Here is a 13,922-nt window from a genome sequence, read left to right on the forward strand (position 1 = left end):
AGTGTTAGACTTCTACAGCGCCATATTTGTACTTTGTAACGCCAGCCTGAAAGAACCTAACCAATAAACACGAACTTGCCATGGATACAATACAGAATACAGTGTGTGTGTGTGTGTGTTCAGTACCTCAGAAACAGGAGTGTCCTCTCCAAGTTCAGTACAGTGCAGAGCCAGTAGACCCATCACTCTGAGAACCTTGCTCCGTCTGGAAAACATTTTTTTTTCATTGATGAAGTTTTGTGTTGAGTTTTGTTGTATATCAACACACGACAATCTAAAAGAAAAAAAAGTCCTGATAATATAGATTACTGGTAAGAAGAGTATCAACTTCAAATTCATGTCTTAAGCTTGTACCTCCAAACTAAATTAGTACTAAAATATTTTCAAACACCCACTTTCCTTTAGTTTTCATAAGACACTATGTGTCTGTGTTAATAGCAGTAACTGGGTAACACTAAATAGGAGACCTCTTTTTTTCACAGTTCTGGAAGAACTGTAAAGAAGAGAGAGAGAGTAGGAGACTGATCAAAGACACATCTTTGTGTGTGCCATCTTCCAGGTGCTCGTTTGTCTGTGATGTTTATTACTTAAGTGCAGCCAAAAAACTATTTTGACTGTTATGTCTGTGCACTTTTTTTGCTCAGTTTTTGTATTATAGTGCAGGTCTGTCAAACCTCTTACATTTCTGGTATCACTCAGTAACTTACATCACCTCCGATGAGAATTTTTGTTGTTTTTCTATGAGTCAGTGGTTACAACTTCTCCAACATTCCTGCAAAGACGCACTAATGTGCTCCCTATCTAGAGAGAATATAACCATATTTGTACTTACACATCCCAGTTAGGAGCTTGTCGTAATTGCTGTGTCAATACTGGAAGCTGAATGAAAGAGAACGTATAATTAGAGATACATGGAGAGAAAGCCGAAACTAGATTTGTGTGAAATGATCATATGTAGCAGTGAAATATGGCTTTTAGTTTAATTATGCCTATTAATAACCTTAATTCAATTTTATGCTTGTAATCATCATATCAGAGATATGGTAAGTAACCACTGCATGTTACATCTTTCTGGTGACAGTGTTTTCTAATTTATAAATAAATGGCTAGTATGTACAGGTATATAACAGAGGGAGCACAAAGGCCATAGAAAAACTAAATTAATAAATAATTATGTTGTGTTTACAAACATACAAACTGAGAAAATAAGGTTATTTTACTATCTCAGTGTCACTCAGCTAAGAGTAAGGACTCCCACACTGCTTTACAATGTTGTGGTCTAAAATCTTCTTTAAAATACAAAAAATAAACCCAGCCAGTAGTGATGCAACAATATTTGAACAGGCAAGCTCAGAAAATCCATGTTTTCCTACCAGTGTTGAGTTAATCATCCTGTTAGCAATGACTTTATGTCCAGCCACACAGCAGAGGTAACATAGCAGGTTGAGTCTGGAGCGAGTGGCTGTGGAGGCAGGAACAGTAGGAGTGGAGGAGGACAGAGGAGTGGAGGGATTCTGTTCTTCAAGGGATGAACAGAGCTGTAACAGGAACACGTTCCAGCCTTCGCCACTCAGGGACTGTAGCTTCTCAACTAAGGAGAGGAGAGGAGAGGAGAAGCCATAGACTGAGAACCTTTGGATTTACTCTACACTAAATTTCTCAATGCTGACCCAAAAACAAATATACCTGAATGTGCTAGTACACAAAGGGTTTTAGGATCGAACCGCACACGAGGACTCTTAGCAATCTGGTGAATGGAGAGAAACAATGTTAAGTCTAAATTCCCATGTAACTATTTTTCTTCCTTCCTGTTAGCTATGTATGCATAAAATATTTTCTATTATAATGACACGCATATTGGCTATGAAATAGATGCAGTTTAAGTATCTAAAACCACTCTGAAATGAATGACTATTTATTGACTTAAAGCAGAAGTAAGCAGAATATTTGTGTTAATATAAGTCTTAAATAGTTATATCTTCCGACAGCAATCACTTATATAGAGTGTTTGGTCTGAAACACGGGTCTGTCAGTCACTCTGCTCTGCTGTAAGCCGAAGAGAAAACTTTCCTTGTATCCTACAACCTTTATCCAATGAGGAGAGAGAACGGCATGAAGGGCTGTGTGTGCAGCCAAGGGATGCGCGTGAATGTGGTGATGTAGGGACGAGGACCAATAGATCCATGACGAGGGTGGGGACTGCTAACTCCATCGGCTGACAAGAAGTTAGCCAAAACGACCGGATCGCTTACTTCTGCTTTAATTGTTTTTATTGTGATGAGGGTTGAAGAGGTGTCTGGCTTTCCATTGCATTGACCATACACAGTACTTTTAATGTATTTGACTATAAGCTAAACTAAACTAAAAGAGCCTGTGTCCATACAAATACCTTGGGGTTGTCCATGACTGGAGTGACAGTGAGATCAGATTGAGTATGGAGAAGAGTTTTCACACTGGATGTAAAGTCAGTGTCAGAGGTGGCCTTGAAACAGGGGAAAGAAAAGACAGAAGAGAAGAAGAATCAACCTCAGCAAAAGATGGCATACAATGATGATGATGCACAATGGCTAAGTTGTCAGTGTGCTTGTTATATATGTTATCATTACTGTATGAATTACTGCTTTTTTAAGATTTCAGAGTATATGCTATACCTGTGGAACAGGGGTCTGGTTTGGAGAGTCAGCGATGTTACAGGTCCTTCTTGAGTTGGCAAGGAAATGACAGAAATGAGAAATGTGAAAATATCAAGCTATATAATATAATATAATATAGTTACTGAATACCTGAGCAGAAAAATGGCCTCAGTGTTGTCATCATCCATACCACTCTTTGGCCTGAGCTCTGATACATTATCTGGAGGAAGAAACACACAGGACACAGAATCAAGATTTTCTGTGGGATGCTACTGTATGACACATACGTCTGGAAAACATGCCTAGTGAATGCCACACAGGTGAAAGATTGAGCTCACAGACTGAATTTACACAATAGGAACAATACCAAGCAGTGACAAATCCCAAGGTTTGCAGTAGAGAGGGAAACAATAGGACAGAGCCAAATTGGCTTATCTAGAAAACCAGATAACTACAGTTATGTTTATACAAACAGATCAAACTGAGAAAAATAAGGTGGTAAATGAATTCAATCCTTACTGAATAATCTTTGCAGCACAAGTTTGCCGGTTGTGTCATTAAAAGTTACATATTTACAAGGCTGCTGCTTTGAAACAGCATTGCTGCTTATAGGTAAAAGAATAAGGGTTTAAGCCATGTAACAACCACAAACATGGTCCACACTCAGAGGACACATAAATTATGGCTAATATTTCAACCCACGTTAGTAACTTAAAACAAGCAAAAAATAAACACACAGACATCAGTGAATGTGTTACCTATTGTGAATGACTTATGGGGCTGCAGCGTGGAGCATATCTGTTGCGCCCCAGTAAGCTTGGGGTCATCTTCCGCTTTTGCCTGCCCCTCCACTCTTCTCTCCTTTCCCACCTTCCTGTCCAATATATGCTGGTTTTGTGAGGCTCCACAGGTAGTGTGTCTAACAACTTGTTGGCCATCAGTCTGTCTGCCACTTGTTGCAGTTACCATCTGTGATGATGAAATCAGTTTCTCACACATCCTATGGGCCGGCTGGGTAAAGGTTAAGTGGCTGTTCAGATGCTCATCAGTCCGTGCTTGATATAAAGGGTCAGAACAATACATTTTCTCTGGATCTCCTTCTTCACCCCCCTCTTCTTTCTCTCCCTCCCCCTCATCTTCTTTTTCTTCTTCCTCCATCAGTATGGGTGTCCAGAAAGAATGACTGAGCAACTCTGGCCAGTCCATCCTTAAAATAAAGAAAAGAAAAAAACATAACAAAACTAAATATGAGAAGACCAAAACATTAAACTACGGTCAACATGCACTGACAATGAGTATTCTTAAGTAATGCAACATTGAATTTAAGTAAATTTCATAGAGACTCTCTAAATGTCGATTGTTAACCTTTGTAAATAAAACTTGATTGACTGACATTAGAAAATGTGTTTAATTTTATTGGAGGTTCAAGAACATTTAACTCTTAACACTTAATCTAGAGTGTGAAAAAATATACAAAAATAGCATCAACAGCAATTTGATGATGAGCTAAAAGTACAAGATACCTTGAAGATAATTTAGCTAAAAACAAAATTCTGTGTTAAAAGTTAACATTATGGATATTATATTGTTTGCATCCATCTATTCATTCATTGCTTTCGTATTGTCATTATAAACAAATCAAATTAGAGGCTATCTCAATATTCCCAGCCCTGATGTGATTTATGTGGTAAAACGTTGCAATGCCAGTATTAACAGCAGCAGTAGAATAGTGTGTGGGTGTCGATGAACCTGACCTCTCATCTGGGTTTTTTCTGAGCAAGCGTTTCAGAAGATTTTGAAAGTCTTCACTGGGAGGGTCAACAGAAAACACTGTAGCAAAGAACAACCAAAATATTTGTATAATTAAACAAACACAATACAGATACTCTAGAACAGCAACATGCAAGACAAAGCTATTTTCAACAAGCTATTTCACTGCTACTAACAGCTGTCTTTGGTAAATAGCAACAAAGTTTACATCACATCACTTTACACCAAAGTGAATGTGAATGAGTGTGTGTGCATACATGATTATGTATTACCTGTCTGTCTGGGGGGTGGTGGTTCCTGGTATAAAACCATCTCTTTCAGTTCAGTGTAGCTATCAGAAGAGAATGGAGGTTTACCTGGGCAACAAAGACAGTTGAGGTTTAGGTTAATGATAGTACTGTATTTTATAAAACCTGCTGTACTGTTTCACCTTTTTGTAGTTTAGTCTTTCAGAACTGAGTCATCAATTTTTACTATTTTAATTCTATGTCCTAATAATATAGAATTCTCATCATCACAATCCCCATGAATGACGAGTGCCCACTATATAGTAGTAAAATAGGAGGAAAACATTCTTATATGAATACATACTGATGTGCACTTATAAATATATCATATCATATTCATTGTATGCATGTGTCAGCATGTGTGTGGATGTAGATACCAGTGTACATGTAGTAGAGTATACATCCAAGAGCCCAGAGATCAGAGCTCATACTGGTATTTGATCCTTGCAAAACCTCTGGAGCACTGTAAGTGGGAGAACCTGAAAATATACATCACAACCATATGGTCATTGGGAGAGACAAAAATGGTAAAAGAAGACATGAATCCTCATGATAAACAAGAAACAAAGATGTTATGATGATGAGCTTTGGTCAAGTCTATAAGTTTTGTATTCTTGGCTTTCATATTAGTTCATGTTAAACCAATTTATTCAATTACTGATAGAAAGTGGGATCCTTAGTTATCAGAGAATATAATTCCTCCAGACATGTTCTCAGCTTCAAGTTTCTGACGTGATCACCATGTTATAACAACAACTACTCCATCGCCTTGTTGCTCCTGTCATTTTGAATTCACCCACACAAAAAGTGTTTTTGTTATGACCTAAAATACATCTCCTGTTGTTGTAAACCCGGGCATCTGGCCAGTATTCTTCCCCTGAAGGCTTTTCCACCCTGTCTGTCACATAAAGTCCTTGCTGTCTGTCCATGTGTTTTCCAGCTGCTAATTTGTTCCCCAAAGTATATAAGCTCTATTTAACTGTCTGTAGCCATCAAAAAGTTTAATATCTTTAGACTCCTCTTTGCTAATCTACTGGTTAGCTTCTCCATCAATCAATAATGCAGTACAAAGAGAAGCAACATGATTAAAAGATGGTCATCTGACCTTGTAATCTTTTCCTCATGTTGTCAAAGTTCTCCTTGCTGTCTCTCTGCCCGGCCTCCTCAGATGTAGAGAGCTGGGAAAAGAAATCCTCCAGTGTCTCCCCTTCTGCCTTGGACTGACAGAAGCTACCAAACTTCAGGCTGCCACTGCCATCCAGTAGGATCTATGGATGACAAAAGGAGAGTTGGTGTATCTACAGTATAAGGTGATGGTCATTTTTGCTGTTACGTTGATACACACTGTGACATACAAACCTTAGCAGGGGTTAAATCTGAGAAGATTATTCCTAATTCGTGGATGTACATCAGTCCTTTGACCAAATCCCATCCAAACCGCCTCACAACATCTTCAGATAGACATCCATCCTGACTAATTAGAGACTCCACTGAACCACCTAACAAGGATTTTTAAAAAAGCGAAAAGGGAGCAAGCATGAGGGAAAGAAAAAATATGAGGGAGAATCCTCTAACAAATAAGTTCTCAGCTTGTATAAGATGCATTTGTCACTTATTTGATAGATGAAATTAATGACATAAATTGCATTTGATAAAGCCAGAAATAATTACTGACCTGTACAGAGCTCCACTACCAACCACAGGTGGTTACTTGTTTCATACCACTCATAGAAGCAAACTATGTTCGGATGATCCAAGTCATGGCTGAGACGAACCTAACATGGAACAGAAACAGAGCATTACACATAAACAGTAAGTATTCTTTAATAGAAAAATGCCTGTGCACAGCATCAGTCAAGGTGCCGGTATTGTGGCAAAAGTGTAACATGTATTACAAGTAAGTGTTCTTTATTAAAAGACTACGGCAGTAACACTAGATCATTTGATTACACTTGTATAGTATAACTAAGGCCTCATCAGGCTGCATAAAACTAAAATAGTAGTAATACCTAAAATAAATGAAAACATGTCTCTATTGTGTCTCAGATAAGTTTAACAAGTTTAAAGCAGTACATGGTTAGTGATCTCAGGTCTCTTCGCCTTGTTGGTGCATATGATGGCCACATAATTTAGATTGCCTCTCCTCCTTCCTTTATAGACAGTAGAGCTGGTGCCTGCCCCAAGCTCCTCATACAGGATGTAGTTTTCCATCAGCTGTGGAGAAAACAATTAGAAACTTCGAAATGAGTTTGTCATCAAAGAGAAACAGAAGCAGATAAGTGTTAGACATGTTGTTGCCATAACACTACATTACAGACCATAATTATTCTATTGATGATTACCATTAAATTAAACTTATTCAAGTTGTATATTCTTACAACACTAAAACAGATTGTGTAGATGTATACATATATAAATATATCGTTATTTGTTGTGTACTTACGGTACAGTCTTCCTTTTAGTGAACTAACCATTTATATCTATGGACATAACCTGTATGCTGTAGCAAAAATTACCTGGTGATATTATTAGTTGCGCGACACTTTGCTAGTTTTACTCTGTGGGTATGGTTTGTGGAGGTGAACTGCCATCCACAGCTAACCACCAGACAGGACTCTATTGTGTTGTGTAGTTAGGCTATAAAAAATCATCTTTGAGTGGAGAAGTTGGCTTTTAAATGTGGAAAATATACTTGAACTGATGTCAATACTGTAACGTTATGTGTTCAGGCAACCGCTAACTTCATCGACTATTTCGGCGGCAGCTCGCTTCCAATGACACAGAGCGAAAAAAACAAGTCAAGTCACATGTCACAAACTGTTATCAATCAGCTTTCAATCCCTGAAAAGTTAAAATTCGTGTTTTGTGTGCTTTTCCCACAAACTTACTAATGAATTACCTGCTTTGAACTTTTTACCTCTTCAACGACGCGCTGTTTGTTGGCGGAAGAGCGGTGGGTCACGTCATTCCAACTGGAAGAGGGGAGTCTGGACCTCGTCAGATAAAATGAGGAAGAGTCCTACCCACCAAAAGTCGTTAAATATATATAAACAAACGTATTTTTGTTTGTAAACTACCTCCTAAACTACTTTCACTTACACGTGATGCACACAAAAACAATGGTTTACTGTAAGAGTTATACTGATTTTTTTTTTTTTTACCGGCTCACCCCGAAATGGCATATTCCAGCGTTGCTAGGACACGAGAGTGCATACAACAGATCGCCATTAAAATGTAGGGAAATTTTAAACGTAGGCTTTCACATGTGTTAGTTGCAAATCCCACAATACAGATTAGAGACTTTATTTTGGTCACATTTTACATGGTTTTGGATTGTTGTTGTCTTGTTTTGTTAGTTGTTTTTCCTCAAAATTAAATTGCATTCATCCCTTTCCAAAAACATTGTTGTGGTGCATTCAAATAAATAAATAAATGCACAATACTGTATGGGCCTATGTTTTATGGTTCACCGTTTTTATCTAAAGTACCTCCTCACACACTATCTGAGAGTAGAATGACGTCATTCATTGATGAGACCGCGGTAGTAGGACACAGGCACCCGTGACATCCTGAATGGATTTCATGCAGACGTCTTAGCCTCATGTGCGGTTTGAACGTTTTCTACAATCGACAACCATTAACGTCAAATCGGGAATTAGTGGTAATAAAGTCAAACATAAATAAGCCTAAAACCCACATAAATCAAAACAGAATATATACTAACCTATGAAAATATAATGAACAAAATAAACTGATAGGCTTTATGATTAAAAGAAAAGAAAAGACAGTCTAAAATTGGACTGGGAAGCAACGAAGAGCAAGTTACAGTGGATATATCCTCTAAATACAATGAATGAACTTAGAATGAAAAACTTCCTAATATGTCAAGTTATACAAAAATACTATAAGAGCACAACTTCCTCTGATATAATTTTAATGTACAAAATAAAGGCAAAGAAATTCATTTAACATACTTTATTCAGACCTTTCCTGAGATAGCAGTTTGTGTTTATTCGGTGATTACTTTGGTAATGTATGAGCCGACCACTCCAATATTCGTATTTCTATCAATATCTCCCTATATTTGAATGAGCACCTTGGATTTTTAAAAATAAAAATAGACTACTGTATCCACAGTGATACAACGGTTTCTTGTCACCATCACACTATGATATAATATATAAAAAAAAACAGAAAATATTGTATGGGGAAAAAAAATCTACTTCAGGTCAGTCTGGCTGTGAAATTGTGCTGTGATCTATGTCATTTAGGGATTTGTCATTTCTGACCAAGTTGTTCATATCTCACATTACATACACTGTCCAGGCAAGCAGAAAGTCTGTAGACAGCTTTTCTTTTCTTTTCTTTTTTAAATTATTATTATTTTATTTTAGGTTATTTGCTCCATCAACACGACCAACCAAAACCGACAGATGAATGTTTGCTTTATTTTGAAAACACTGAAACCGGAAGTACGTCCACTTCTTTTCTACCTTTACTCAGCTCCGTTTAGCAGCTTTGTTTCCATCAAGTGATTCTGCGTCTACTTTCTAAAGGGAAGCAAAAAAAGAAAGAAAGAAAAAAAACTCAGTAAAGTTGTGTAAATAAGCACAGTAGAGCTGACTGAATCACATCCTCTGTGTTTGCCCGGTCACTGGGCTTGTTTTCCGGCTGATAGCGGGGTGATACCTCCTGCACCACCGGGGTCGGATCGTAGCATTTCGGCTCATTTTACATCGGCAGCAGATAAGTGAGTAGTGAGTGAGTCGCACTGGGTGAACCGACAGTAAGTTAACTTAGTAGCCTGTAGCGAGTCACTTAAACAGAGAAACCGGCTTATTTCGTGTCCTCGGGGGAAGTGTGAGCTGTCTACTGAAGCGGTAAGAAGTCTTTACAGAGTTTCACACTTGTATAGATGTAAAAGTTTGATGATCATATGATGATACTGGAGCAGGTGCAAAGTAGCTCTCAAGAGTTAACTCGTGTTACTAGCAGTGAAACAGATTTGTTTTCCTTGTCGCCTTCATCCATTGAGGATTTAAAGTGTGTGGCTCAGATGTGTTTTTATTTAAATCGCTTGTGTGTTTTATAGTCCCGGTTATTTTGCATGAGAATAATCAGCGAGTCTGATCTGTTGCCTCTGTTTTCTGGCCACGCTTTGTGTCCCACTCAGTAGTGAAAATGTCCAGCCCTTTGAGAGTTTGTCACAGCCGCTTGTGGGCACTTTTTAATAAGATTGATTTCAGATTTAGGAAGGCCCTAATCCTATCGCAGTAAATCTGCCTCCACTCATTAAAAGTGACTGAAGTCCCCTCAGTTCCCATAAGCAGTCTAGGGCATATTAGAGGCTGCTACCTCTCAGAAACTGGGCAAACCATTCCCTTGAATGAATTACCAATATGAATGAAATAAGACTATTTTAAAGTTTTTGTAAGTCAACAACTTTTTTTGGAAAGTGTAAACATTCTCCAAAGCAAAATTAAACACAGGCATGTATCTCACACACCATAAATGAATAGCCTATGTGTATGTTTACTCAAACAAATCCTGCACATTGTGATGCATTCATATTTTTAACATCCCTACATGTTTTGGCCACCCTTTAAAAGTACTGAGAGGTCAGTGATTTTCATTTACCTCAGTTATACAGCTGAGGAGGAGGGTTTCTCAGCCAGTGCTGCTGAGAAGCTAAATAAGGCTGCAGTTAGTTTTGCCAGGGAACAGCACATGATCTGTGGAGGGCCTGCGTACTGTCTCTCTGCTCGGACACAGCCAGCCAGCCTGCCAGCCAGCCAGCCAGCCTCGCTGTTAGTACAGAGACTTCTGCGAAAGTTCACACAGCCAGGAGCTTGAAAGAGATAGCTCCAATTTCTGGCAGATAGAGGCACTGACACATAGGCTGCTGGGTGTGTTTGTTCTTCTCTGACCTCTGTCTCACCCCCCCCCCCCCCCACACACACACACACACACATACACACACACACACATGGTTAATCACTCAACATGGTCAACAACATCCATCCTATAGCCTACATCCATCCATGCCGGGTTGCATGGGGCTGGAGCCAAAGACAGCAACATACAGACAGACGGCAATGCTTTATTGAAATATTCATCAATATTGATCAGTAATGAATGACAGTGTCCAGCATGTTCTACCCTGTCAGCACACAGACAGACATTTAGACTAATGAACTCGTATGAATGTGCATTTATTTGAAGGACAGACCAAAGGTTGCTTTTATGATCGGTATTATCTTCAAAGCGCTTTTACTGCACACTCTTGTGAGAAGACAGTTTTATGGGCTTATGGCTCTCTGAAAGAATAACACAAAACAAATTAGAAAAACATTTATTTTCTCACTAGCACTAACACTCTTCAGCCCTTTGACTGGTCATGTGACTTTTCCTACATTAAAATAGCAGCTTCCTTCTGTCAAACTTCCTCAGCCAGAACTGAGAGTGTGTGTCCATGTGAGTGATGGTATCATATCTCTTTTGTCTGACAAGAAGATTTTTAGATTTCAATATTTGACAGAGACAATGTTGTAACCCCAATTAATCTGATGCAAGTGCAGACAGTGTGTGGGAGTTTTCTCTGTTGAACTTTGTTGGCCGTTTGGTCATCTCTGCAACGCACCTGGCTCTTTTGAGGTGTCCGTAAGTTTTTCAAGTTAGATTTTTTTAGTGTTTGGCAAATAATTCGTTGCCATATGTTGGAGAGTGCTCAGGGTGAGAGAGGCCAATGAATGAGAGAAGGAAAGAGAAGGTTTTTTAAAATTAATTCTTCATCCTTCTGCCAACACGTGGTTCATTTACCATCAACCAGTCACGTCACTGAGCTGTATTGATGTGGTTAGAAAGACAAAACTGCTTTACTCAGTTTGTAGAGTTGAAATGTTTAAATGAACAGAAAGTCTTGGTCGTACTTAAACTTGTACCAAATAATACTCTAGAAATGTGTGTTTACAATGATAACACTTTTTTCTGGGTGACACTGGGTGGATTTATGGTGTGTGCAAGATAGACAGAGAGAGATGTCAATCGAGCTCTGTCTGCACACGCCCACGCTGTCCTGACTTTATTCAGTGAGGATAGACTGTTATAGTCAATAATAAGAGCAAAGAGCATCAAGTAACTACAAATACGTGTTGGTGATCTAAACACTTCAGGTAGGACTTTCACATGATCTGATTTAGACGGAAAAGGAGTGGGGATGAAATGAAACTCAACCCAACCAAGCTGGAGGGAATTGAGGAGAAATCTGAGACCAGGCTGAACACATCAGATGAAACCGTGGTCAAGTAGGTTCACGCTGAGAATCAAAACCTGTGTCCTTTGTAACATTTAATCACACAGTACCTGGACCTCTGAGTTTTATACCGGTTTAAACATGGCTACTGAGTAATTAAGCTGTTGACGTCTCAGTTATATACGTAATAATGTAGTCACCATGGTGTTGTCATGCAAGGACTGAGCTGAAATATGGAGCCTTACCCGTCTGTCACTGAGGCTCTGACCTGTTTCTCTAGGCAAACAGAGCCAGTGTTTCTATAACATGCCTTGAAGCAGTTCTTCAATGTCCTGACCCTGGAAGGAATCGTCCCCCCGAGTGCTTTATAGCAAAGAACATTTACAGGAAGTTGTTTATGGTGTACGCAGTGTTTCCTGTGTTAGAGTCGTGTTCCAGCTCTCAGCCAGTCAGTCAGTCACAGCATGTGTGGACATCCTCTAACAGACACACAGCCACCGGAGACGGCTTTACATCAGCATGTCCTTCTATATGCCATTAACCAGGTCACACACGAACACACACATCACACTGGAAACCAGCCCTGCTCCCAGCCAAAGTGGTTTACACTATCAACTACTGAAAGTAAGGAAATCCCCTCAAGCAAGGGCAAACCGCAGCACTCTGCTGCCAGAAGTGCTGCACAGGCACACATATTGTGAATTGATATATTGACTGTTACTCTGCAGTGCAGTGTTAAAACTTTTAGGCAAACTTGTTACAAGTAGTTTATAAGCTTGGTGCTGCAGTTCTGTTCTAACTAAAATTTGGGTTACGTTTCAGTAGCAGTTTTAGCAATTCAATGTTGAAGAGTCAGTTCCTTTAGATTATTACCTGTAAAATGTAAAATATGCACATGTCATCAAAAGACTCGTCCACAAGCGCTGAATTTCTGTCTGGGGTGCAGTCTAAAATTCATTTCTTGCGCTTTATTGCCACTTGTGTCTTGATCAACAGATGGTACTGTAGATTGTGGGTGTGAAGCAAACACACTTTAGTCACTGAACAGCTGGAGCTGCAGCTAGACTCTGTTTCTAGTCCGGTCATGTAGTAGGAATTAGCTTTTGTACAACAGCCAATCATGGTCAAAGAGGGCAGGATGATCATCACTTCTATAAACTGAATAAACATGGTAGCACTCTACAGAAACATAGTACAAATGGACAAGGATCTAACGGGAAAACATAAACAATCGTTTTAGATCAGCTTTTCATTTGCACTGTTATTTTCGGTAGTAATATACCATAATACTGTTGAGTTGACTGAATTCCTCACTTATCAGTGCATCAATCAACAGATAGTTTCACAGGAGGCTTGCGTGCCATAGAAGAACTGAGCATACGAACACACGCGCGTGCGCCGTTAGTGATCACTTGTATTGCTCTGTACAGCAAAATATTATAATAATAATATACCCTAACCCTTCTGATTGGGTCTTTAAACATCTCGTCCTGTGGTTCTGGGAACCCATTCAGTATTTAGGCTACTTGTAGGTTTAAAAAAACACGTATGAAAATTGGTATTGGCCTGTTTTAGGTGTCTGATGTGTGTTGTTTGTGCAGCCAGTCTCAGGCTAGAGAATGACGAGGTCTCATGATCTAACGATTTTAAGGAGGTCAGGTTGCAACACCAAAACATTCAGACCGCTGAGTTGGGCTTGACTCAGTCTTCAGGGTTGACCACAGCTGTAGATGAAGAGACTTCCAGTGACAGTGAAAGACGTTCAGGTGGTGTAAACTCCTCTAGGCGCTGAGAATAAATATCTGTGGTCAGTGTCGTAATGTCCATATTGTTGTAGGTGGAAGCTGATAAAGAGAAACATTGATATATCACGTAGACTGGGTTAAGAATGAAAACTGTCTAAAAACGTTTTTCACCACTAATGGTGAAAAACTATCACACTTAATAGAACAAGTGGAGTTGATCACTTATGATCGGATT

The 13,922-nt window shown here is 39.1% G+C and overlaps 2 protein-coding genes across 4 annotated transcripts in view; one reads left to right on the forward strand and one right to left on the reverse strand.

Moving 5' to 3' along the window:
• ulk4 (unc-51 like kinase 4) overlaps positions 1-7,747 on the reverse strand; it is a 69,822-nt gene extending 62,075 nt beyond the window's left edge. The window contains exons 1-16 of one of the 3 annotated variants that reach the window (XM_085802625.1): positions 7,608-7,747; positions 6,764-6,904; positions 6,366-6,465; positions 6,050-6,189; positions 5,796-5,958; positions 5,068-5,169; positions 4,676-4,759; positions 4,388-4,463; positions 3,392-3,840; positions 2,784-2,853; positions 2,652-2,697; positions 2,390-2,482; positions 1,687-1,747; positions 1,374-1,591; positions 833-879; positions 127-205 (exon numbers count right to left, since the gene is read on the reverse strand). In XM_085802625.1, the coding sequence (XP_085658751.1) occupies positions 127-205; positions 833-879; positions 1,374-1,591; positions 1,687-1,747; positions 2,390-2,482; positions 2,652-2,697; positions 2,784-2,853; positions 3,392-3,840; positions 4,388-4,463; positions 4,676-4,759; positions 5,068-5,169; positions 5,796-5,958; positions 6,050-6,189; positions 6,366-6,465; positions 6,764-6,901 (1,866 nt within the window). In that variant the 5' untranslated portion in view covers positions 6,902-6,904; positions 7,608-7,747. Of the gene's footprint in view, positions 1-126; positions 206-832; positions 880-1,373; positions 1,592-1,686; positions 1,748-2,389; positions 2,483-2,651; positions 2,701-2,783; positions 2,854-3,391; positions 3,841-4,387; positions 4,464-4,675; positions 4,760-5,067; positions 5,170-5,795; positions 5,959-6,049; positions 6,190-6,365; positions 6,466-6,763; positions 6,905-7,578 lie in introns of all 3 variants that reach the window. The other 2 variants (XM_085802623.1, XM_085802624.1) reach the window with 2 other exon arrangements.
• A 1,558-nt stretch (positions 7,748-9,305) lies between these two features.
• The window catches only part of trak1a (trafficking protein, kinesin binding 1a), a 43,447-nt gene continuing 38,830 nt past the window's right edge, over positions 9,306-13,922 (forward strand). The window contains exon 1 of the mRNA XM_085802633.1: positions 9,306-9,570. The gene's annotated coding sequence lies outside the window, so the exon portion shown is untranslated. The remainder of the gene's footprint in view (positions 9,571-13,922) is intronic.

Source organism: Trachurus japonicus, chromosome 16, assembly GCF_045865225.1.
Source record: "Trachurus japonicus isolate A0001 chromosome 16, Traja_1.0".
Classification (NCBI taxonomy): domain Eukaryota; kingdom Metazoa; phylum Chordata; class Actinopteri; order Carangiformes; family Carangidae; genus Trachurus; species Trachurus japonicus.